Source organism: Sander lucioperca, chromosome 5 (genome assembly GCF_008315115.2).
Source record: "Sander lucioperca isolate FBNREF2018 chromosome 5, SLUC_FBN_1.2, whole genome shotgun sequence".
NCBI lineage: Eukaryota > Metazoa > Chordata > Actinopteri > Perciformes > Percidae > Sander > Sander lucioperca.
In genome coordinates, this window is record NC_050177.1 from 42,212,119 (window position 1) to 42,235,651 (window position 23,533).

The following is a 23,533-nucleotide window of genomic DNA, read 5'->3' on the forward strand; positions in this document are numbered from 1 at the left end:
GAGATACTGGTATCAGAACATCTCTACATACAAAGTGTGATGTGTGTGATTACAAATGTCTGTCTGTCTCTCCGTCTGTCTCTCTTCTCTCCATTGCTCTCTCTGTCTCTTTCTCTGTCTGTTTGTCTGTCTGTCTCTGTTTCTCTCTCAGCCTCACAGAAAGGAGCGGTTGGACCTGTTGGACTCGTCTGCACCCCCAGCCGTCCGTGGAGAGGGGATTTCTCTCTGAATTGCCTTTCCCGAGGTTTCTTCCCACTTTCCCACCAGGATTTTGGGGAGTTGTTCCTCGTCTTCTTAGAGAGCTTGGGCTGGGTCAGAAGCTGCTGAGTTACCATCCTTCTTCCTATCTTTCTCATTGCTTTTGTTTGTGATAAATAAAGGCTTTGATCCATCTCCAGGCTTGTGTTTCTGTTAGAGAGAGACACACCAGCCCAATAATCGGGCGTCGGGCCGTCTGGCGAGGTCCGTGACTCGAGTCTGTTCGGTGTGTTCCGTGCCGTCGGCCATCCGAGGAGCCGTCGGCCTTCATTTGGGCCGACCCAACATGTTCAGTCGGGGACAGGGCAGTCGGGACTCGCCGACTCATCCGCTCAAAATATGACGAAAATCTTTTAAACTGACCTTTGTCAATCTGAAATGAAGACAGATTCAGCAACTGCACGGCCTATTTCTCGCTTAAAATGTTTTCAGAAACACGTTTCGGTGAACTATTTTAGTACAATATGAGATCGTATTCTGAACAAACTGCCATGACAGTCTGGCTGTGAATTTCTGGAGAAAAAGAACCACGTGACGCGTTCGTCCAATCAGCTGCCGGTTTTCATTTTCTGGGAAATAATCACACTGTTAATGGAAACAATACAGAGCAGCGCCGCCTGCTGCTATGGAGACGTATTACGTTTTCGCGCACACGCAGAGCATACGCTCAAGTCGGCGTCGCCTCAGTGTGTTCTGAGGCATTTTTTGGACCTCGGGACCCGACTGATCAGTCCGACTGGCTTTTCTGCCGACGGTCGGCCCGTCTGGTTGGTGTGTCAGGGCCCTTAGAGTGAAAGATTAGAAAAAAAAAGTTTGGACAGGAAATGTACATGCAGTTTTTATTACTTTACATCAAACATCTTATTCCTCTTTTATTAAGAATTTATTAAAACATCTTTTTTCTAAGACTCGAAAACACGACAAAAACGTCCAAATAGGCGACAAAAACATAGAAAAACTAATCAAACAAAAACTCGAAAAAGTAAAACATAACTCAAAAACAAAAAAGTCAGTGGAGTTTTAATTACTGTTCATCAAACATTTTAGACTTAAAATGTTTATCTGTATAAACTGATATCTGTATCAGTGTCTCTTTGTCCCAACCTGCAGCAGCAGATGGCCGCCCACCAAGAGTCAGGTTCTGTCCGAGGTTTTTCCTCGCCACTGTCACACCAAATGCTTGCTCTTGGGGGGGATTGTTGGGTCTCTGTAAATTATAGAGTGTAGTCTAGACCTACTCTACCTGTAAAGTGTCCTGAGGGAACTCCAGTTGTGATATTTAATATAACAGATTATTAGGTTTTTAAAAGTTTTTTCAGAAATTAAAATGTCTTAACATGAATCCAACATATTATTACTAAATTTAAATCAGCCTATTTGTGGAAAAAATCCACAGATACAGTTCATCCTAAGGGTTCACTGTGCCACATGTATGTTTAACATGAAAACATGATTTATTAAATCATTCCACAATTATTATTTTAATAGCTTAGTATTCTATGCACTATAAAGGTATAAATAAAGGCTTTAGGCCACCCTACATGTTATTATAGGCCCAGTTTAATATGCAACTTAATTTTATTTTATATATATAGTAGGGGGTTCCTGATCATCTCTCTCTCTGTTAAGGGTTCCTTGGCTTAACCCTTGTGTTGTCTTCCTCCCGTCGACCATGAACTTGTCTCCTGGGCAGAATTGAGAATGAGTACTTTTTTGTCGCTTTTTTTATGCTTTTGGCGCTTTTTTAAACGTTTTTCTCACCTTATCCGATGCTTTGTTTTCCCTACCACCAGTATACACACCACTAACACCAACTTGTAACCACAGGTTTTACACGTATTCTTGGAATTCATGTTCAATAAACCTCATTTATATTAAATGATACCTCGTTTTACCTCAAGATCAGAGGATGTTGAGTAGATAATCACAGACTTATCAGACTTTTAATCACAGACAGGTTTATGTCAAGCTTTATTCAGGATACTGTTTTAAAAAGCATTTAATTTTTTTTTTTCAAATGCTATAAAATAGAATAAAACATCTCATTGTATGGAACCATCCATGTTATTTTTTGGGAAATTTGGTTGAAAGAAACCCATATTTCTGATTTAAAAGGCTTTGAAATTTTAGTCGTCAGAGTCATCTACCAACCCTTATAGAGCTGGCTCAGGTTTGCCTCAGACCAGCTCTTAGTTATGCTGTTTTAGTTTTAGACTGCTGGGGGACTTCCGCTGACACACTGAGCTCCTCTCTCTTTTCATCTGTGTGCATTCATGTCCCAGATATGCTTGTTAATAACTGGGCTCTGAGGAGCGTATTCCCCAGAGCCCTTATGTTTTCTCGCCTCGCAGTTTTCCTTGGATCAGGGTGGCACCTAAATCCTGGTTGCAGCTGCCGCTGTGGTCCTGCTATGCGCCCTGCTCCGCCCTACTATGCCCTGCCACGCCCTACTACACCCTGCAACGCCCTACTATGCCCTGAACTTCTACAACTATTATCTCTAGTCATAGTTCCATTATCTTTCAATCAATCAATCAATCAGACTTAGATATATTAGATATTAGATATAGCACTTTTCATACATAAGCACAAAGTGCTTCATACAATCCCCACACACACACACACACACACACACACACACACAGATATACACATATAACCCCCCCCAAGCACTACATGCTTGCTCTTGGGGGAATTAATGGAATTGTTGGGTCTCTGTAAATTATAGAGTGTGTCTAGACCTACTCTATCTGTAAAGTGTTTTGAAATAACTCCTGTTATGATTTAATAGGGCAAATTGAACTGAATTGAAACCGGGTCAAATTTGACAACACGAGGGTTATAAAAACGTTGAAGACCCCTGGCCTAGTTAAAATAGGCCAATTCTAATGTTTTTAGTTTGGTATGTGCCAAACTTTGAGCTTCATGTGCTTCCCGTGTGTTCCGCCGGCCGACGCTAGGAGCTGTCCGTCGTGCTGAAAGCCTGAAGAATAGCCTCCCAGCACAGAGCAGAGCCAGAGCAGCTTCAGCGGCTCTACAGTCCACAGGCTTCAGCCACTGGAGTCACACATCCCTGTAGTCTGTAGACTGTAGTCGTGTTGGCGGACCGACACTAAGAGCCCATCGTATCTGTCAATGAGTTCATTCAGACAGCGGACCCGGGCTGGAGTCACCGAGAGCAGCGCTCGGTGTGTGTAATCGGTGTTCGCCGGAGCTCTCCGTGTCTCAGTCCGCCAAGAGGAAAAGTGTTGATCCCAAGGACGTTCGCTGCCAAAATCTTGAGAAACGCAAAACAGAGGGTGGGAAACATGATGAATGCGATCAGAGATTATTTCCCTCTCCTGCTTGTTTTTGGGGCGGCGGTGACGGACATGGGCGCTAAAGGTAAGAATTGTCAAAAATATTTACTCCCTGTTTTTTTTTTTATTGTTGTGTTGAGAGTGTTAAGAAAAGCTTTCAGCCCTCGACCTCCTTACTCCGAAACGAGATGTTTATGTTGTGGGGTTTTAGTCTTATTTTCGCCCGGGAAGCTTTGCGTTTTCACCGTTTTCTTTTGTCAGTCCCTCCATGTGCTCACACGGCTGCACTTCCTCGGAAAACACACTCCTTAATCTAACGGACACTTGCACACTAACAGAGATGTGCTACTTTTTCTTACATTCCAGTCAGATAATATATGCAAAGCTCACATTTACTACCTGTCGTCAAAGCTTCAAAGTTATCAGTCATAACACATTTTATAGAATAGAAATCCCTGTCTAATAACTGTTCAAACTTCTTATATGATGCATTTATGGTTTAGTTATCCCTGCCTCGAGTTTTTTTAATTTTCAAGAAGAAAAAAAAAGGAAACTCAAGTAGGCAAACTGATAAAAATGTAATTTTCCAGCTTTGGAAAAAAAACTAGAAGTGCTCCAAATGAATGCAGCCTATCTCCTGGTGCTCTTGTCTCAGTAGTGGAATGGCTGATATTGTTTTTTGCAGGCGCCCTGCATTATTCATATCCCCTGACAAAATAGAGAAGGCTACAAAACATGGGTGATGTTATAGAGTTGTCTCCCTGGATATTCTGCAGCAATTTTAACAATCACTCAACATTTTCTATTTCCTTGCACTTCAAATTAAGTCCCAGGGATTATTATTAAATTAATTCTCACACTGCATAGTCTGTGCATCATAAGATATTATCCACATTTCATACAAACCCCTCTTTGTATTGGACAGATGATGAGAAATAAACTTGAAAGGAAAGAAGTTATGTGAAGACAAACTGCGGCTCTGTCAGGCATCTTTTATGTGTTTGTGTAGACACAGCTGACACCAGCTGACTCCACAACCTCGCAATTCAGCTTGTGATGGATGCTTACGCCTGTGTTTGCATAATCACCAGGGAATGTGTTGACTGGTTTTGTACGTTCAAGTCTCTAGTCTGGCTGCTGGCGTGTTAGTGAGTGTGTGCAAAAAAGCAGGCGATCCGAGCTGCTTACTGTATTAAGGCCAAATACTTAAAAGGTTTGATGATTTTGAAGTTAGGAGGCGAATGTCATGTATAGAATCAGTCGGTCAGAAATGTAATTCTATAGTGAGAAGTTCACACACACACACACACACACACACACACACACACACACACACACACACACACACACACACACACACACACACATAACTTATCTGTACACTTCCACGAACACAGCTGTCATATTTCTATACTACTGTACATGCAGATTGAAAGCAGCAGTTTGAGTCTGTATTGTGTTCCCAGAAGAAAATGTATACTAGTGTTACTATTGATGCTAAATGTAATGTAAGTATGTAGACTAAAAGCAAGCAAGCAAAGTTTATTTATATAGCACCTTTCACAAACACAGGTCACAAAGTGAGGCACAGTCAAAAAATACAACAAAACAAAATAACATCCAATATGGTCAAGCAACAAAGCAAGGAAAAAAAACCCACAAGAACATATAAAACACCAGGTAAAATAAACAAAGAAAACATACAGGTCACAAGTTTGCACATGCTACCTAAATGCCTGTCTGAACAGATGGGGTTCTAGCTTTTTAGCTTTTTAAAAGAGTCCACAGAGTCCAATGACGTTAGGCTTATTGGAAGAGCATTCCACAGCTTAGGAGCTACCGACTGAAAGGTAAGGATGCATAACAATAAACACAATGCAAAAGTCAAGAGATATAGTAGAATAGAAAATATAAAAAATATAGGAAATACATAAAAATATCTGTTTTTGTGGAAGAGTAGAGGAATGTGCAAATGATTGCTTGAGGATGTGTGTGTCGTGTCGGTGGGGGTCCCCGGCCTTGTTGATGGGGCCAGCTGCAGTCGGGAAGAACGTGTTTTCGTAGCGTGAGGTTTTGGTCCTGATGGACCACAGGGGAGTGGTTCAAACTGGTGTCCCAGAATGCAATACAAAAGGAAATTGGAGAAGCTGCTCACAGCTGGTAATAGTTTTTTTTAAAGAAATTGCAGATGGTGGTGGACAGCTCCAGTCTACAAAGAATATAATCAGGCTGAGATGTTGGAAAAGAGAGTTATAAGCAGGATCACTGGATAAATGAATGGAGCATTACATTCTTCAATTCAGTTCCAGAGTTCTTCAATTACATTTTCTTCTGTTACTAGTCAGAATAGAGGAAGATGGTAAAAATACTGGTACAAAGACAGAAAGATAAATTGACACACATACAGAGAAAGAGACTCAACAACTTTTTTGTCCATCTTTTATTAAAGTCCCGTATTTCATTTTTTTAATATTTACGTTTTTAATCACTTACACAGGAAGTACACGATGTCATCTGTAACAAAGTACAGATATGCACATTATGCACAATACATAATGGATTACATGAAGGAGCAGGGAGAAGAAAAAACAGTGCCACTTTCTCACTAGAGACCCATATCCAGGATCTATAAACTGTAACTAATAATGTTATATATATAATTTTAGTTCTAAGCTATTAATTAGAACAACTTCTGGGTTAACAGGTTGTGAAAAACCTCGCTGGCCTGTGAGTTATTAATAGTCAAATCATTAATAATGGGTGTTAAACAAACAGTAAAAGCCAAAGTCGTCTGTGAGTGTAGAAGGTGATTAACAAAGGGTTGTTACAATAACAAACCCAGTCTGCAGGAGTAAATGTACATATCTTTACACGTTACTTTCTTTTAGTATAGAACTCCCTCTCTGCGTTACTCTGCATCCACCACAGTTCAGCATAGAAACAGCAAGGTATTTTATTAATGACTAAGGTATTTTATTAATAACAAAGCTACAAAGTATTACATCATGTATTAACCATTCATGGATCCATTAGTTACAACTTCTAAAACATTCATACCACTGTAAAAGGTTAGGGTTATTGGAAAGTGGGTCAAAAAAAAATTCTCAAAACTAAATAACAAACATATATGGTCTGGCAATACTGTGCACATCCAAACATGCACCTTAACATTATTCATTACCAGGCCCAGTGCGGACCATGGGACTGCATGGTCTTCAACACTAATGTTATAAAGTAAAAAAAAAAAAAATCACATTGTCAGTCACATCAGTCACATTGTCCGAGTTCCTTATTTAAGATATATGATCCTCATACTGAGTGACATGTTCCATCCCCTGTGTGTTATAGCTTCACTGGTCCATCCAGTGGAAATATCCTCTCTGTCTAGTGTATTATTTTAGACTCATTTCCACATAACTCAGCCTGGCATGTTTGGTATCTCTGGAAACATTGGGATCTTGAAGAGAATGTAAAAATAAATGTTGTGGGTTTGAACAATGCTTGGCTGCAACTTGGCTGTGTGACAAATCTTCATACTAGTGGCTGTGACATGATTGTAGAGGTTGTAGACTTAACCAGCTGGATAACTTGCGTGTCACAGCTTTTCACATTATTTTAATATCAGCCCCCTCTGTTTTAGTAATGTTCGGTGACATTTTATAACATCCATCACTGATAAATGGTAAATAGATGTAAACTTAAGTTAATAGTTATTCTACTGTTAACACACAATGGAATGATGATTAATAATGTTTACTACTAAAATGTTGTTGTTGCTCACATCATAACGTTTTATATATTATATGAAGTATTTGTTAATGATTACCAAATGGTTTGTAAACTGTCAATAAACAATATTTGGATGATTATGAAGTTGCATCTGATGATTATAATAACTTGTTAATGATTTGTAAATACTTTGTAAAGCATATATAAACATGATTTAGATAGCATGTTCAACGTCACGGGAACTTCAAACTAAATCATTTTTGCCCTCCTAAACTTTGTGTTGATGGCATCAATGTATTAGATTTGGAAATTACACCTTTCACAGCTTTCCTCACTTAGAGACGGTTGTTAGGTGATAGCAACAAATACGGCATGATGGTCAGACCCCGCCGGACCCTGCACGTTGCTGCCCGTTCTGTTCTCCTTGGAAAAAATAAACTGGACAAAGTTACAGTTCTACCATGAGTTCTAGCACAATGAAATAAGGCAACTTATGATTTCGGGGGTTTACATATGCTGTTGTCCGGTTTCATATTTGTCAGTCAACTTTTCAAAATACATTTGGGGCTACACTCAAAACATTCAGGGCTGAAGCCCCGGCAAAATCGGCTGACGCCGCCTCTGATCAGCACTGTGAGATGCTATTCTGGCTATAATAGACAGACACAATAGATAGATAAGTATCACCCAAGGCATATGATACTTTGCATTACTAATGGCCGTCCTCCACCCTGCCCCCTGATTAGCCTGTAATCAGCACTGCCAGGACCCTGCAGCCTCTTCATCTGGTTTCATGCTATGATACTGATTCAAAGCTCCACCGTCACTGATGCACAAAACAGCCTGTTCTGTCAGAGCTTAACCCATAAAACACCTAGTGAATAGTGTATCTTTGACCTCTGACCTCTCTGGAAGGCGGACCGTTTCCCCGCTGGACCGTAAAGTTCTGCTTTGCAAAACACAGAATTTACCAGGGGATTCTGGTGGTGCATGTTTTATCCCATTTATTATAAACCAGGAATACTGTACGTTACATATGACCTAGTCTCGCATTGCCAGACCTTCCTCCACAGCGCTGCGGAGGATGGTCTGGCTAGTCCACACAGCATTCCTGGATGTGAGAAAAACGTGCTTTGGTTTATTGGCATTTCTTTAATCCAATCACAATCGTCTTGGGCGGTGCTAAGCGCCTGACAGAGCCACAGTGCCTCTGTAAAATAGCCTCTGTTTTGGTGGAACTTGATTAACCCTCTAAATCTGGTTGGAGCATTTTGCATAAAAATGCACTCCAATACAATCCAAAACAATACAATACAATATTTTTTTAACAGCACCAAGAAAAAGAATATGGCACCAACATGGTTATTATAATGCTGACACTCTCCTCGGTCTGTTCATATACAGATCATTTTGTTGAAAACCTGTGGTTGTACAGGGAAATTGTTATATCACATCGCAACACTTTTTTCTTAGCATGTTTTTAGTAAAACTGTCCTATATGTATGTATTACACTCAGAGTAGCCAGACTTATTCTCTACATAACGATATGACACTGAGCTTGAAGCTTTATTATTGGCATTAGAAATACACAATATATTTAGTACACAGTAATTTCCCAGAGCTTTCAGCCACATCACCTTCATCAGCAGATGCTGTTCAGCTTGGTTGTCATGGAGATGGATCAGTTGTTACACATGACCTAGGGTGGTATTTTGGTCACTAGTAAGTACCTTGTGCTATTATTTTAGATATTCTTGTCAAAAAGATATGGCATGCCGAGCTAAGACATGTAGTGACTGTCTGAAAAAAAGGAAGTGAAAATGGAGTAACACAGCCTAGGGTTCAAAGGGCACCATCAACTAAACTAGTGACTACTCATTCTTAAAAATCATACAGGACTTGCATTAAAGCCCTTACTATGTCAGATGTGGTTTAGTGGTACATATTCCAAAATATTGGAAAACAAATTTGTCATCTCGGGCTCTTTGGGATCTGGAACCCTGGAGTGGTTGCTAATTTTGTCCAGTTGGTAATCCAAAAAATAACTGGTATGGTCCTGTAACATTTGCAATTTGGAATTAAATTGACAATGTATATTTGTTGTTAACATACAGTATATTGATATTTTTATAGAACTGCACTAGTATTTAGCCTATATACAAGTTATGCTACGGCATTTTTAATCATTTCAAATATAATGGGTGTCACAGTGAACAAGTCAAGACCAAGACTTTGAGGGGGTTGAGACCGAGTCAGGACCAAGACCAGATCAGTGTGAGTCCAACACTCCTCGGCACTCCTCAAATTGATCTGAAAGATCCACATCCCTTAAAAAAAACACCCACAGAAAACAAATTAAGTTTCTTCTTCATTCGCCTCTTTTATTGCCATAAGTGAAAAAAATGCCTTAATAAAATAATCAAAAGGCAGTTGTGGTCTTGACCGATCTTGAAATAAAATCCTGAGTCCTCTTTAGTATGAGACCGAGACAAGACCTAGTAAATATGCTGTCGATTCTGAGACGAGACAGAGGCTACATGTACATTGCTAGGTTTTGAGTCAAAAAGTGATCTCCGTGCACACAAGTGTTTTTATCTCCAGTAAAAGATCTAATCTCTGTTTAAACTAACACGCCCAAACCTCATATCTCATCAACATTCTTCTATACTGGGCATAAACAGGAGGCAGCATGTATATCCCGCCTGTTACTGCTAGTTGCCATGGTAACGTTGGTAGCTTAGTCTCAGAGAACGAGACTCCATGACCCAATCAGATGGAGAAACGTTGGCGTCGGTGTTGCCAAAGGTCTCTGTTTGCGGCCGTTGAGACTGCAACACAACTCCGCAGATTCCAAACCAAAATGGGTCAGAAGTGTTTCCAAATGTCTCCGGTTTAGGGGCTCAGAAACGCCAGAGCAGTGTTTTTTAAACCAAAACGTAGAAATGTAAATGTAGCCCGAGATCTCCGAAAAGTGGTCTGGAAACTAAGACTGATCTCGAGTACTACAACACTGGTGTCCAGTGTGCAGTAGATCACTGTGCAGACAGAGTACGTAGTGTTAACAATGTTGCCTATTCAGCTCAGAGCTCAGATTCATGAGTGAACGCTTTACCTTCACTTCACTACTACATTCACTGCTGATTGCTGCTCTGTTACTCATCAGTTTGGTCCTCAGCAGTCTGTGCTGTCTGGGAGCAGCCATGGAGCGACTCTGCCAGTTATGGTGGACCTGAAATAGGAGCTGTTTTGATAATGTCCCTAAGGTTTTGGGGTCAGACATGCTGTCCTTTTTCCTTCAGATTACTGCCCAGATAAATATGTTGGCCCTGGCTGACCCGGAGCAAGCGATGCCTTCGGAGTCCCACCCTGCATGCCTGCTTGCATTGCCGCTGCCTGTCATCATTGTCAGCGCACTGCTGGGAGAGCTGCCTCAATGGCTGCTTGCAAGGCTGACTGGGCTGAAGGGGCTTTCTTTTAGGCCAACAGCAACACCTCAGACAGTACACCAAACACACACATACACACATCCCAGGCTTCAGATTCTAAAGGAAGGGTCTTCTCAGTGCTGTTGGCCACAGTAAGAAATGCGATCTTTAACAATCCAAGCATTGATTTGTCTAAAACACTGCTTCTCTTTTTGCATTTGTCACCACACTGCCAAAGGCTTCCAACCTCAAAATGATGACGGGATCATTTTTCTCTGAGAGGAAGCAGTATGTTCTTGAGTTGCACACACAACGATACAGGTGCAAGGTTTTTGTCAAGACTTAACACCAACTCCAGTCTACAATTTTAATGAACAATTGAAAAATTCAAGATCAAATGTGTGACTAGAACAGTTTTGGAGTTGTTGTACAGTAAGCAAGGCCACTTGGGGCAAAACTGTGGGCCCCCATTGACCCCCCCTGTTTTTCTCACTGTGTGCATTGTTTTGTGGTGATGTGTATGCTATGTAGTGATGGTCAAATGAAGCTTCGCACAAAAACACACTGAATTGCCATTCCTTTAACCTTTTTCTTTGAACAGAGAGCGCCATCTAGTGAGCTCAGAAAATAAAGACAGTGGTTCGCAAAGCTTCATTTGACCATCACTATGCAAGACTGGTCAAAGCATGGTGTGTGCTAGTTAAAATGATAGGCAGAGTGAGAGGAAGCCCTCTGCAGTTTTGAGCTTGTCAGTCACTCTGTGCTGGTATTGATCAGCCGTGGAATATGAACGGACTTCATCAATTAGATGGTCCTCCTGGGGCCTGTCAGGAAGACCCACACAGGCATCATTTCTCCTGGCTTTATTAGATTGTACTCAGGCCAGCCAAGAACAGCAACACATGTTTAATTAGGCTTGTGTACTGAATGTACAGTATCACATATAGGCCAGTGGTGGAAAAAGTATTCAGATCCTTTACTTCAGTAAAAGTACTAATACCACACTGTAAAAAATACTTTATTATAAGTCCTGCATTGAAAATGTTACTTAAGTAAAAGTATGCAATTATCATCGGGAACATGTACTTAAAGAATTAAAACTGAAAGTACTCAATGTAGAAAAATCCTCACATTTTAGAAACTGGAAACGATCCAAACAGTTCTGTTTAATCGGCTTATCATTTATATTGTTGGGTAGTCTAATTTATAATAAAACATTGTATTTTATAAACTACATGTGTTTTGTGTGCAAACATCTTAACGTGTAAAGTAACTAGTAACTAAAGCTGTGAATGTATTGGAGTAAAAAGTAGAATATTTCTCTGTAGCGGAGTAGAAGTAGAAAGTGGCATGAAAAGAAAAGACTCAAGTAAAGTACAAGTACCTCAACATTTGTACTTAAGTACAGTACTTGAATAAATGTAATTAGTTACATTCCATGGCTGCATGTTCATATGCAGCCATGGAATGTAACTAATTACATTTAGTTACATTCATGTACCGTGTTGGTTTAGCATGTTAGCATGCAAACATTTGCTAATTATTGCAAACTTTTGACCATATAATGGCACTAGTTGAAAAGTCATGGCTAAAAACACTGGTTCATCAGTGTTTTTAGCCATGACTTTTCAACTAGTGCCATTATATGGTCAAAAGTTTGCAATAATTAGCAAATGTTTGCATGCTAACATGCTAAACCAACACGGTGAACATGATTAACATTATTTCTACTGAACATCAAAAGCACTACCTAGCACTACCATTGAAAGTATGTTAGCATGCTAATGTCAGCATTTAGTCAATGTACAACCTCATAGAACCGCTAGCATGGCTAGAGACTTACGCCTTGTCTCAAATCACACACTTCTGTACTCATACTTGCTATTTTGAGTGCATAGTGCGTTCACACTGTTGGAGTGTGGCCAAATGTACTACGAGTACCCGGATGCTGGACTCATAATGGTCAGAACGTTGAGTGTGGAACGCTGGACACTTCTCCCCCTCAACGCTCGCCATCTTGGCTACGGAGTGGAAGCTACCGGACCCCCAGGGACGGACTGGGACCAAAAATCGACCCTGGCATTTTGGCCCAGACCGGCCCACCACATAAGATCACTAATACCACCCATCTTTGCGCTCCCCTGAATATGTATACCAACTACTACTCCTTAAAACTTCTAACACCATGTAATGAGTAAGCAAGAGTCAGTGAGAGTTGACACATTAAATAGTGCATACTCCTCATGAATCTTGAAAACGAGCTAAATATATATATATATATATATATATATATATATATGTATATATTTTTTTTTTTTTCTTTAATTTGAAGAGGTCTATCATGAGTTTTTGTCTGCCAATGCAGATTTTAACATCTTATTAACCTGTGCTATATTAAAGCCTCCCTGATGAGTGATGTAGCCTATTTCATCTTTGTATTACTGTTTGTTACTGCTTTGCATGGTTGAACGGTGCAAGAAGATGGCTCAGGTCTGTGTTGCTTGGCTGTTTTGATGCTTGCATGGCTTCTTATACTGAATATGGATACTGTTGATGTGTAACTGTGTCTTGCTGCTTTCTGTAGCTCTGCATGGCTTACCGAGAAAGCTTATTTGTTGCTTTAGCTGTCTAAAATCATCTGGTCGTCTCTGTTTGTGTACCTCCCAGTTCTCCTGTCACTGTGTGTTTATCTTTCGCGCCACGCACCGTTACGGACTAGTCCATTTCATTGTGAAAGTAGGGGGTGTATGGTAAAACATAGCCTATGTGATATTTTTGACTAAAGTGTTTTGGGCTAGCCAATGGGCCGTCGATCTAGACCTACCACTTTTATGGGCCGGTTCATGGGCCGGACAAAAAAAAAAAGTGTCAGCGGTTGGCCCAAAAAGCACGTCAGCCCGCCGGGAAAGTGCCTGGTATGCCAGATGGCCAGTCCGCCTTTGCAGACCACCAACACATTTTCAAGCTTGTGAAAATGAGGGGCGAGAAAGCTGCAGCGGTTGAAACGGCTAACACTTAACTATACAATGTCATTTATACATGTGTTTAAAAAAAAAAAAAGTAACAAGTACCACTATACTGTAGTGGGATAGTGAGAAAACATGGAGGTATATGTTTTGGCGGGCGACAATAGGTTCACCATCAGTGCATAACTGCTGTGAGCGATTTGAAACAGCACTACACTGTTGAAATGTACGCACTACACAAGTGAGTACATAGTGTATTACATGTAAGTATACTCACTGAAGTATCTGAATTGAGACACAGCATTAGTCTTGTTCAATCTTTTCTCTATCAAGCTCAGTTTTTAGGATTTGTTTCTTTGCCCTAGCAGTTTAACTGTCTAACTGAGGGATGTAAAAATCAATTTCACTACGGGCCAGACTGGAAAATGAGAATCACATCAAGGGCCAGACATGTTTAGTTTATTGACATGCTTTTATTTAAGAGAAAAAGTTTACAGTAACATTTTGACTGTATTATTGCATGTTTCATATAGCTTTCTCACAGTTTGGGCCTCATTAAGCCCCAAAAAAGTCAGCAAAAAAGTTCCTAAGCCATTATAGAATAAAGCGCCAAAAACGTTGAAAAAAAACGCCAAAAAAGTTAGTAAAGGGCTGAAAAAAGCAACAAAATTGTCTAAAAAAGCAACAAAAATATTGGAAAAAGTGACAAAAATGCCAGAAAAAGCAACCAAAACGTTGAGAAAAAAAAAGACAAAAAATAAGTTGGCCAAAATGTATTGTGAACCTAAATTGAAATGCGGGCTGGATCAAAATCTGCGAGGAGCTGGATTTTGCCCTTGGGGCCTTAAATTAGACATTTGTGATGTCTTTATGAGTTTCCGTTTCAGTCAGAAGTCCACTGCGTTGTCCGTTTAAGGTCAAACTGAGCTGAAGTGCTGGCACATGTCTGGATTATGACCTCTATGGCCCCCTGAGGTGTTGAGTAATGTCAGGGCCCCTGTATTTTCTGTCCCATCTTTCATTTAATTTGTGTTACCTTTTCTCTTGACAACTTGTAAAACCTGAATGTGTGCAACAACACTAATGCAGAAAGCATCCTTCCCTGAATAAATAAAGGTAAAATAAATAACATGGAACACTCACCCTAAGATCTTAAAATAACCCACACACCAGCTGTTCGTAGCACCTGTGTTGATCAATCAACCAATGGCCCGGATGTTTCCTAAAGATGGCTGGATTGATTTTACACTTTTGTTAATTTTATCCCTCTTTTTACACCCAGGACACCTGTTGCAAGACCTGACCATGTGCACTTTCAGTTTTACCTGTAAATAATTAAACAACTAATAAAAGATGGATTTACATCCAAAGACTTGTTTGTGGATGTATTTCATCACACTCCATTAGCGAGGATTAAACTGGAGACAAACTGCGGTGGTTGCTTCACAAAAACTAGTACTGGCAACAGCTTTTAATTAGACTACATGACAGAACAAATATTATCATTTCACAAAACATTTACGGTGAACCAAAAGTTCTCAAAACAGTTTCACCAAGTCACTATGTTATGATTTATTTTCAGCTTGTTACTGTTAAACATGATACCTGGGTGTGATCTGCAGGCCTGTGAGGGCCTGTTTATTCTGACTAGATGAAAAAGGAAACTTGAAATCCTCTTTTTCACAGCTTGAGAAGATGATTTTTGCACAGTAATTTTTGCATCATCTTCAGATTAAACCATTATGCCTCTCCTGTGATAAGCAACACTCTCTCCCTGAACCTCCCCCCCCCACCCACACACGTACACACACACACGCACACACACACACACACACACACACACACACACACACACACACACACACACACACACATGCACACCATGTTCCCACCCCTTTCATCATTCCTGCCACAGCAGAAAAGCAATTTGTTCTTGGTGTCACTGATCTGATGCAATCAGCGCTGCTTCACGCTTTTGAATAAGGAAAAGACAGCGGGAAAAGGACACTGTGTTTAATTAAAAGACGCATATTTGTGAATGTGACGATCATATAATTTGGGGATGGAGGATTGTAAGGTTGCGTGTTCGACACCTGCTTTCCGATTACGGCTGATTAACCTATCCAAACTCGCCCGTTGCTCTCATCAAGGGCTATTCAGGGAGCCGGGGCTACGCTCTCATTCTAATTGTCTCCAAGCCTTTTCCTCTTTAAAGCGCTCAATTGGAAATAAGTGTTATCAAAATTCATCGCTACTCCCTCTCCCTCAAATGTGGGGGCGCTGGGTCCTTTACACACAGCTCCTGACACCTCCTGAGAGGAGCGGAGGGGTGGAGCACTCTCATTTCCCTTTTCTCCTTCTATCCCCCTCTTTGCATAACAGTTCCTCTGAAGCAAGCGGCGTGCATGTGAAGTGTTTACCCTTGTCTCTGTCACTCAAAGCTGGTTTCCTGAAGGCTGCATTCATCTGCTTTACAATAGCTCCGTCTCCTCCCCTGTTTGAGATTTCTCATGACAGAGCCGCTCTGACTTAATTTACAGAGGATGCAAATCACATCTGATGTGCTTTGAGCCGCACCTGCTTCATGTGTCACCATCGCATCCCACACCCTGTCATCTTTAAATATCGCTTCAGCTCTCTGGTGCATTGGTCTTTGAATAACACGCCGTGCCAATAGTTGCAGAATGACCTGAATGTCTCTCATTTTGGTTATAAACAATAAGAACATTCTGTGAATCCAGACACACTTATTTGTACCTTAATTCTCCGAATAATTCTCAGGTTCCTGGCTGCTGCGTTAACTCTTAGCATAGGCTAATTGATAGCTGTCATGTTGCAGCTGTCACTCAACATCGTACCTGGGGCACCTGGGGAGATTTCTCGCAAATCAATGGTCAATCTGAGTTATGTTAGGCTTGATGCCTCATCTCGGCCGTAACAGCGCTCTGCTAGGTCTCTCACTGCCTGTTTCACAATAAAAGGAATAAATGTAACAGCCACTGATTGACACAAGCCAGTATATATATATATATATATATATATATATATATATATATATATATATATATATATATATATATATATATATACTGAGGATATGATGGCCATAGTAATACATATTCTCTATATGTCAAATCATACACCCAAATTAATAACACTTCACTTCAGCCCCGTGCCTGTACAACAATATTGTACAAAACATCCCGCGGTCAGTTCTCTATCAAATTTCGTGGATTTATTTTGTGGAATGAAAATGTACATTTAATGGTTTCCTCTTTGTCATTTTCTGTGTATAACAGACTTAGAAATGTCCTGTTGTCTTTACTGTAAATATGGCAATTATTTCTGTTTCTATACACAAAAACTTTGGAAATCTTTTTTCGAGTTCTGAACAAAGGCCTTCCTGTCTATATTCTATATTCTATATTCTCTTTTATTAAGAGAAGGTAATTATAATTTAAGACGGTTCTCTATCTTTAAAACTGGTAAAGTGAGGACTAATGTAAAATATAGATGTGTTTCAGTTTTGGGGGTTCAATTATGGAACGAACTTAATGATGAGTTGGAAATGTGTACGTCTCTGTTGAGTTTCAAAAAAGCTTTAAAATCTAAAAATAATTAATGGTTATGAAGTAATTTGATTAAAATGTAAAAGCACTAGGATTGTACTCAAGTATTAGTTTAATTTAGTTTTGTTGGATTTCTGGGTGATTCTATGGGGATTATGGGCCAGGCAAAAATAAGCGTTTCGGTTAGCTACGGTGGCATATTGTTTCTTTCATGTATGTTAAGCGAAATAAATTTATTCATTATCATCATTCATCATGTATTTCTTTTTATTACATTTTAAGTTTTTGCACACTAACACTTAAAATGTGTTGTATATTTACATTTGTGTATGTACTTTGGTTGTGGTTTTTATATGAGACGTTACAGGTTTCTACCACACCCTCACGTGTTTTTGTATTTCTTAATAATTAGTTTTTTATGTTTTGTGAAACAAATAAACTAAAACTAAACTAAACTATAAAAGGATTCATAAAGGCTCTAAGGAATCAGTTACTATTGTAGCAGGCAAGGTTGGATTACCAATTTAGTAAAACATCAACGGCCCCAGGCCCCTGAAGGCCCCAGGCTGTCTGTGTGGCATTTTGATTATTTACAAATGTGTTTGGTAGTATGCCACTAAAGCACAATTAATAACACTGAAGTGTACAGCCATGCTAGCATCTCTGTGAGGCTGTGCCAAGGCATCTGTTATTCCAATTCATCCTGAGTACCACAATTCATGGCAAATCCATCCAATATGTGGAATGGGTACAAATCTAATCCAAACCACACAATTCCAACCTGCTGGTGGCGCTAGAAGACAAGTCAGAGGATCACTAAAGTCAGTAGGATAGTAGTCTCGCATAGCCAAACCTTCCGCCACAGCGCAGCGGAGGAGGCTAAGCGCTGGACGGAGCCACTGTGCCTCTGCAAAATAGTCGTGGAACATTCAAAAGTAGTTTTAGTCGTGCAACAGAAAACTCAGATTGGACAGATAGTCTAGCTAGCTGTCTGGATTTATCCTGCAGAGATCTGAGGAGCAGTTAACCATAGTCTTCATAAATCCACTGGAGTTTAGAATGCCAACACAAAGAAAGAGGAAGGTAACAGACATCTGGCCCAAATGAGTGATATCCGGTGGAATTTCCAGCGGCACAGGAGCAATCCCAGAAGAGGAACATCGTGGATATAAACTAGTGGGATAGTGTGTTTAATGGCATTAGCTATTTTATTGGATAATTGAAAACGTTCACCTGCTGGTGGCACTACTGTAGATGAACAGTAATCAGTCACCACAGTCATTGGAATTCATCCTCTTAGGACCATGGGTGTCTGTAGAAAACCTTATGGCAATCAATGTCATTACGTTCCTCTGTTAATGAAATGAGCTGGGAGCTATCAGTACACTGTGCTGAACTGCTGCTTGTCTTACAGATGTGTGAAAATCTAATTTTTAAACCTTTATCGTTTCAGTGTTCTGTGCATATGCATATCCTTAAACAAATCTAGCTTTAATCGAATGAGCAAACACTAACTTCCTTAGGAATAACGCTCGGTAACGCTGGGCCAAATGGTTTGGGGGGAAGGTTGCCCAGTAGGAGTTATGTTCATATTGGACAAAGAACACTGCAGAGCATCCAGTGCCAACATCCAGGGCCAATACAGGAAGCAGTGTGTCCTTAATGTGGTGACAGTGTGGAGGTCAGGTGTGTAACAAAGGAGGTTTATGAATTAACAGTCTATATCGACAACGTCTCATTTACAGGATTGCTCTGTTGCCGCCGGAAATTCCGCCGGACGTCCCTTATTTATGTCCCGTTACCTTCCTCTTTCTTTGTGTTGGCGTTCTAAACTCCGGTGGATTTATGAGGACTATGGTTAACTGCTCCTCAGATCTCTGCAGGGTAAATCCAGACAGCTAGCTAGACTATATGTCCAATCTGAGTTTTCTCTCGCACGACTAGAACAACTTTTGAATGTGCACATGTTCCACCACAACAAGTTCCTTCCTGAGACTATTTGGCACCGTTGCTCCGTCCGGCGCTGGCCTAGGTAGCTCACCTGGTTGAGCGTGTGCCCCATATACAGAGGCTCAGTCCTTGCTGAAGCAGCAGTGGGTGTGATTCCGACCTGCTGCCCTTTGCTGCATGTCATTCCACCTTTGCTGTCCTATCTAATAAAGGCCTAAATTGCCCAAAGTATAATCGTTAAAAAATAAATAGAAAATGCTTCTAGGAGGTACACACGTTATAAATATATGTTGGTGTTAAAATACAAAAAAAAACATGCTGACTAACATTCTGAGCAATCGTTCGACAGACATGAGAGATTTCACTCCTGATGTGATAAAAGCGTCGGTGTAGCAGCTCCAGAAGCTGTCTCAGCTCTCCTCGTGGCTCTATATATTTACACACTCTTTTAGTGATGGAGCAGACTGTCATCTCATCGTCTACTCACTGTTGCAATATAACTTGGGAAACAACGACTCAGCATGTCGGCTTTGACAAGTTGTTGTTGTAATCGGCATCAACCGCTCCTCATTTCCACGACGATATCTCATTTCCTCCTCTGTCAACATCTCATTTGTTCTTCTCAGGCTTATTTTCAGCCACCGCTGCCGCTGCCACCGCCGCCGCCACCGCTGCCCGCAGCACAGCCTCCAAAGCCAGCTCTCAGAGCCGCATCGATCCAGCAGCAATGGCGCAGAACCAGTGTTTGTTCAGAGGATAGGGCCTGTCCGCTCTCCTCTCGTATCCTGGCAGACTGTATACACCTGTGTAATTGGGGCTGGCGTCTGCTGTGCATACAGAGCCAAGGGCCTCTCTACAGTGATTAGGACTCTGACAGGCCTGGCTCTCTTTTAGACTGCCGCTTGACATCCGCAGGGCGGTTTGGGTGAGGGAGGGGAGGAGGGTCATAGTTTGATGCTCAGCTGTGGTAGTGAAGGAAGTTGCTCTTTCTGTCTGTGTCTCTCTAAGTCCAAATGTGTGTGAGAAAGAGAAAGAGAGAAGCAACACATGTTAGTAAAGGCTGTGATTTCATTCTTTGCTGTTGATTAATAAGCACTGTCCCTGTCAAATGAACAGTTGTATAAGCTCAATGTTCCAAATTTAAGCTGACTTGACCTAGCTCAGCTGAAATCTTGCAGGGAAAGCTAGAATTTGGATTAGGGAGGAATAGGTTGTAATTGTTGTATATATATATTTTTTTTACATAATCGCCTATTCTTTGTTTAACCGCAATTAATTGCTAACATTAGCTAAGGTATTAAGGCGTATGACTGGTGATTGTTGATTTTGTTTAGATATGCCAGATTATAATCATAAAAGTGATTATTGGTTGGATTATATATTTTAATTATGTTGTAATTGTTAGTTGTTGGCACTTGACCCTATACACGTTCATAGCAACAAAAATGGCATTTTCTAATTTGTCAGTTATAAAAAATGTTTTATGATAATAAAGAGGCGTTACTTCACAGGCTGTATATTTGTGTTATTATATTATCTGGGTCACATGACAGTGATGTAACCAAAAGATGTATCCTTGAATTAATTTAAAACTTTATTTAAAAAGTAATAAATAAATAAAGCAATTTTTAAATTTGAATGAAAGAGACAATTATATTGTTAATCACAATTATTTCTGAGACAATTCATTATGCAGCTAAATTTGGAGTGATTAGGATGTTTTTCTGTTTTTTCTTGGAATAAGCTACCTACATGGCTTTGCATGTAAAACTTGGGAAGAAGAAATACCTTGAAAGTAGAAGAAAATTACTTTTTATTGCAGAAGTGAGGGTGAGTACAAGTCTCTGCTATTTACTGTACTTAAGTCTCAAAAGTAATTTTATGATATGAAATGTACTTAATTCTAAGAAGTAAAAAGTAAACGTAAAAAAAAAAATTTGATTATAAACTGGATTGTGGCTTCCTATAGTAAAGCATAATATTCAGGGTTTCCACACCTTAAACATCTAATTCAAAGTTTGACATCAACAAAGAGAAAAACAAACAGAATTTTACTTTTTTGTTCACTTACGTACGTACAAAAAATTTCTTGCAAGTAACGAGTAATGAAGACGCTGAGGGGATATGTAGTGAAGTAAAAGTATACATGTTATTTAGGAAAAGTAGTGGAGTAAAAGTGAAAGTTTCCAGAAATATAAATAACAAAGTAAAGTACAGATACGTGAAAATTCTACTTTCCAATATGTAATATATTTACTGTAATAAATCCAAAAATGACCCCAATGCGTTATCAGATATTAAGGCAACATGCTAAGTTAAAATACTATCTTTTCTGACAACAATGCTAATGCCAGTATTTTCTCCTTTTGAAATTTCCATTCCGTGACGGAATTTCTGTTTGTGTTTTGGCCTGTGTGTTGTTATCAACTGCCCAGATTGACAGCCAGGCCGGGTTGCCAGATATAGCCTACCTGTAAAAACGTAAACCCAGCGTGCTACAGCTGTAACGTTAGTAAAGCCATGAAAGCAGCAAACAAACGAACAGGATCAACGGAGATAGATTCTACCCGACCTAAAAAAAAGCAGCATGTTTCTAACCGTTGCTTGACCATAGACATAACAAACCCCATGTAAATATTGGAGATGTATTTGAAAGATGGAGACAGCTGGGTGCCCAGATAGCTCAGTTGGTAGAGCGTGTGCCCATATATAGAGGTTTACTCCTCAACGCAGGGGGCCCGGGTTCAACTCTGACGGGTTCGACGTACCTTAGCTGCATGTCATTCCCCCTCTCTTTCCCCTTTCATGTCTTCAGCTGTCCTGTCCCGTTGTTGTGGCCGGCGTGTGGCGTTTCATTTCTCCGTTGTGGCGTTTAATTTCCCCGTTGTTGCGTCCCCCAGAGCAGCCCAGTGTCATGGCAGTTCGTGAAATGGTCACATTCGAAAATTGTGACCTGTACACAAAATAAATGAGAAAATTGTGACCTGTACACGAATCAATAAATCAAAATAACGTGACCATTTCACAAACTGGCGTGAGACTGGATTGGACGGGGACTGCGTTTCGGTCGGCATTAGTTTTATAGATTTGATTCATACAGTGTAAAACAGTGAGGTGAGCAGCCCTGTTGATTACAGTACAGTGCATGTGGAGTAGTGACATGTGTGATGCCCCAGGGTTTGCTGCTTCACTGTAATGCTCTCATTAGTACAGTATGCACTGCAGATGATCACAGCCACGCTGTTGTTGTTAACACTGAGCTGAACCATTTGCTATAAACTGTGCATGATATGAAAGCTGAGACTCTCACAAGCTGCTGTTGCAAAACAATGCCACATAAATGGAGGATAAAACCTATCCATACTGACGTTCAACATGGTGTCATGCTCACATTTTGCCCATTTAGCGACTTGTTTCTCTTTCTCTTCTTTTTCATTCTTCTTCAGGTATTAAAAAGCAAGGGTGTCACTTTGTGTTGAACATTGGGGGATGGAGATCGTGTTCAAAAAGATCGGAAAAATTGTTGAAAAAAACCTTGAAGAAAGCAACAAAATGTCAAAAGGCGACAAATGTCGGAATAGTGGCAAAAAGCTTCGGAAAGAAAACTCAAAAAGGGCGATGAAAGCATCAAAAATTGTCCAAAAATACCTTGAAAAAGGCACCAAAATGTTGAAAAAATTGTAAAAAAATTCAAAAGAGGTGAGAAAAATCCCAGGTTGTAACCCCCCCCATAAATTACGCCTATGTTAGAATGATTATTCATTCAGCCGCTGAATGTGTCGGTGCAGACTGAGGAGCTGGATGTGTTTGGTATAAATTATATTGTTAACATTAATTAGAACCTGAGTGGCATTACTGAAGTATTAGATGTTTTTATAATGGTGGGTTTTTCGTGTTAAAATATAACTCTTCATAAATTCAATTAAATATTGTACGGCAAAAGAGAGTTTCAGGAGAAGTGTATTAATCACTTTCATGGAAATGAAGGGTGGGGGTGCGTTTCAGAGGCCAGTAATGAACTGACCGAGTAAAATACCCCTGACAGTACACTCCAGGCTCTAGTTCTTGCAGTAATAAACATAAAACATACAAATGCAGAGCGAAGACACAGCCTCCTGTCAGAAGAAATCAGCTGCATCATTATTTACCACAGGAGTTGTCAGGTGAGCTGCAGAGCAGCGCCTAAAGCTAAACAAATGGCAAAGGCTCGGCATAGAGAGTCTGCAGTCAGACAAATCTGCAAAGTAAGACTAATGTCGGCGCGTCCACATGATGCAAGCCTTCTGTGATTGCCCCCCCCACACCCCTCCTCCACACAGTTGCTAGTAGCCAAGGA

At 40.3% G+C, this 23,533-nt stretch overlaps 1 protein-coding gene across 1 annotated transcript in view; it reads left to right on the top strand.

Annotated features, from left to right (window-relative positions):
• Nucleotides 1–3,204: 3,204 nt before the first annotated feature.
• LOC116041127 (seizure protein 6-like) overlaps nucleotides 3,205–23,533 on the top strand; it is a 222,950-nt gene continuing 202,621 nt past the window's right edge. The window contains exon 1 of the mRNA XM_031286987.2: nucleotides 3,205–3,642. Within this exon, the coding sequence (XP_031142847.2) occupies nucleotides 3,567–3,642 (76 nt within the window). The 5' untranslated portion in view covers nucleotides 3,205–3,566. The remainder of the gene's footprint in view (nucleotides 3,643–23,533) is intronic.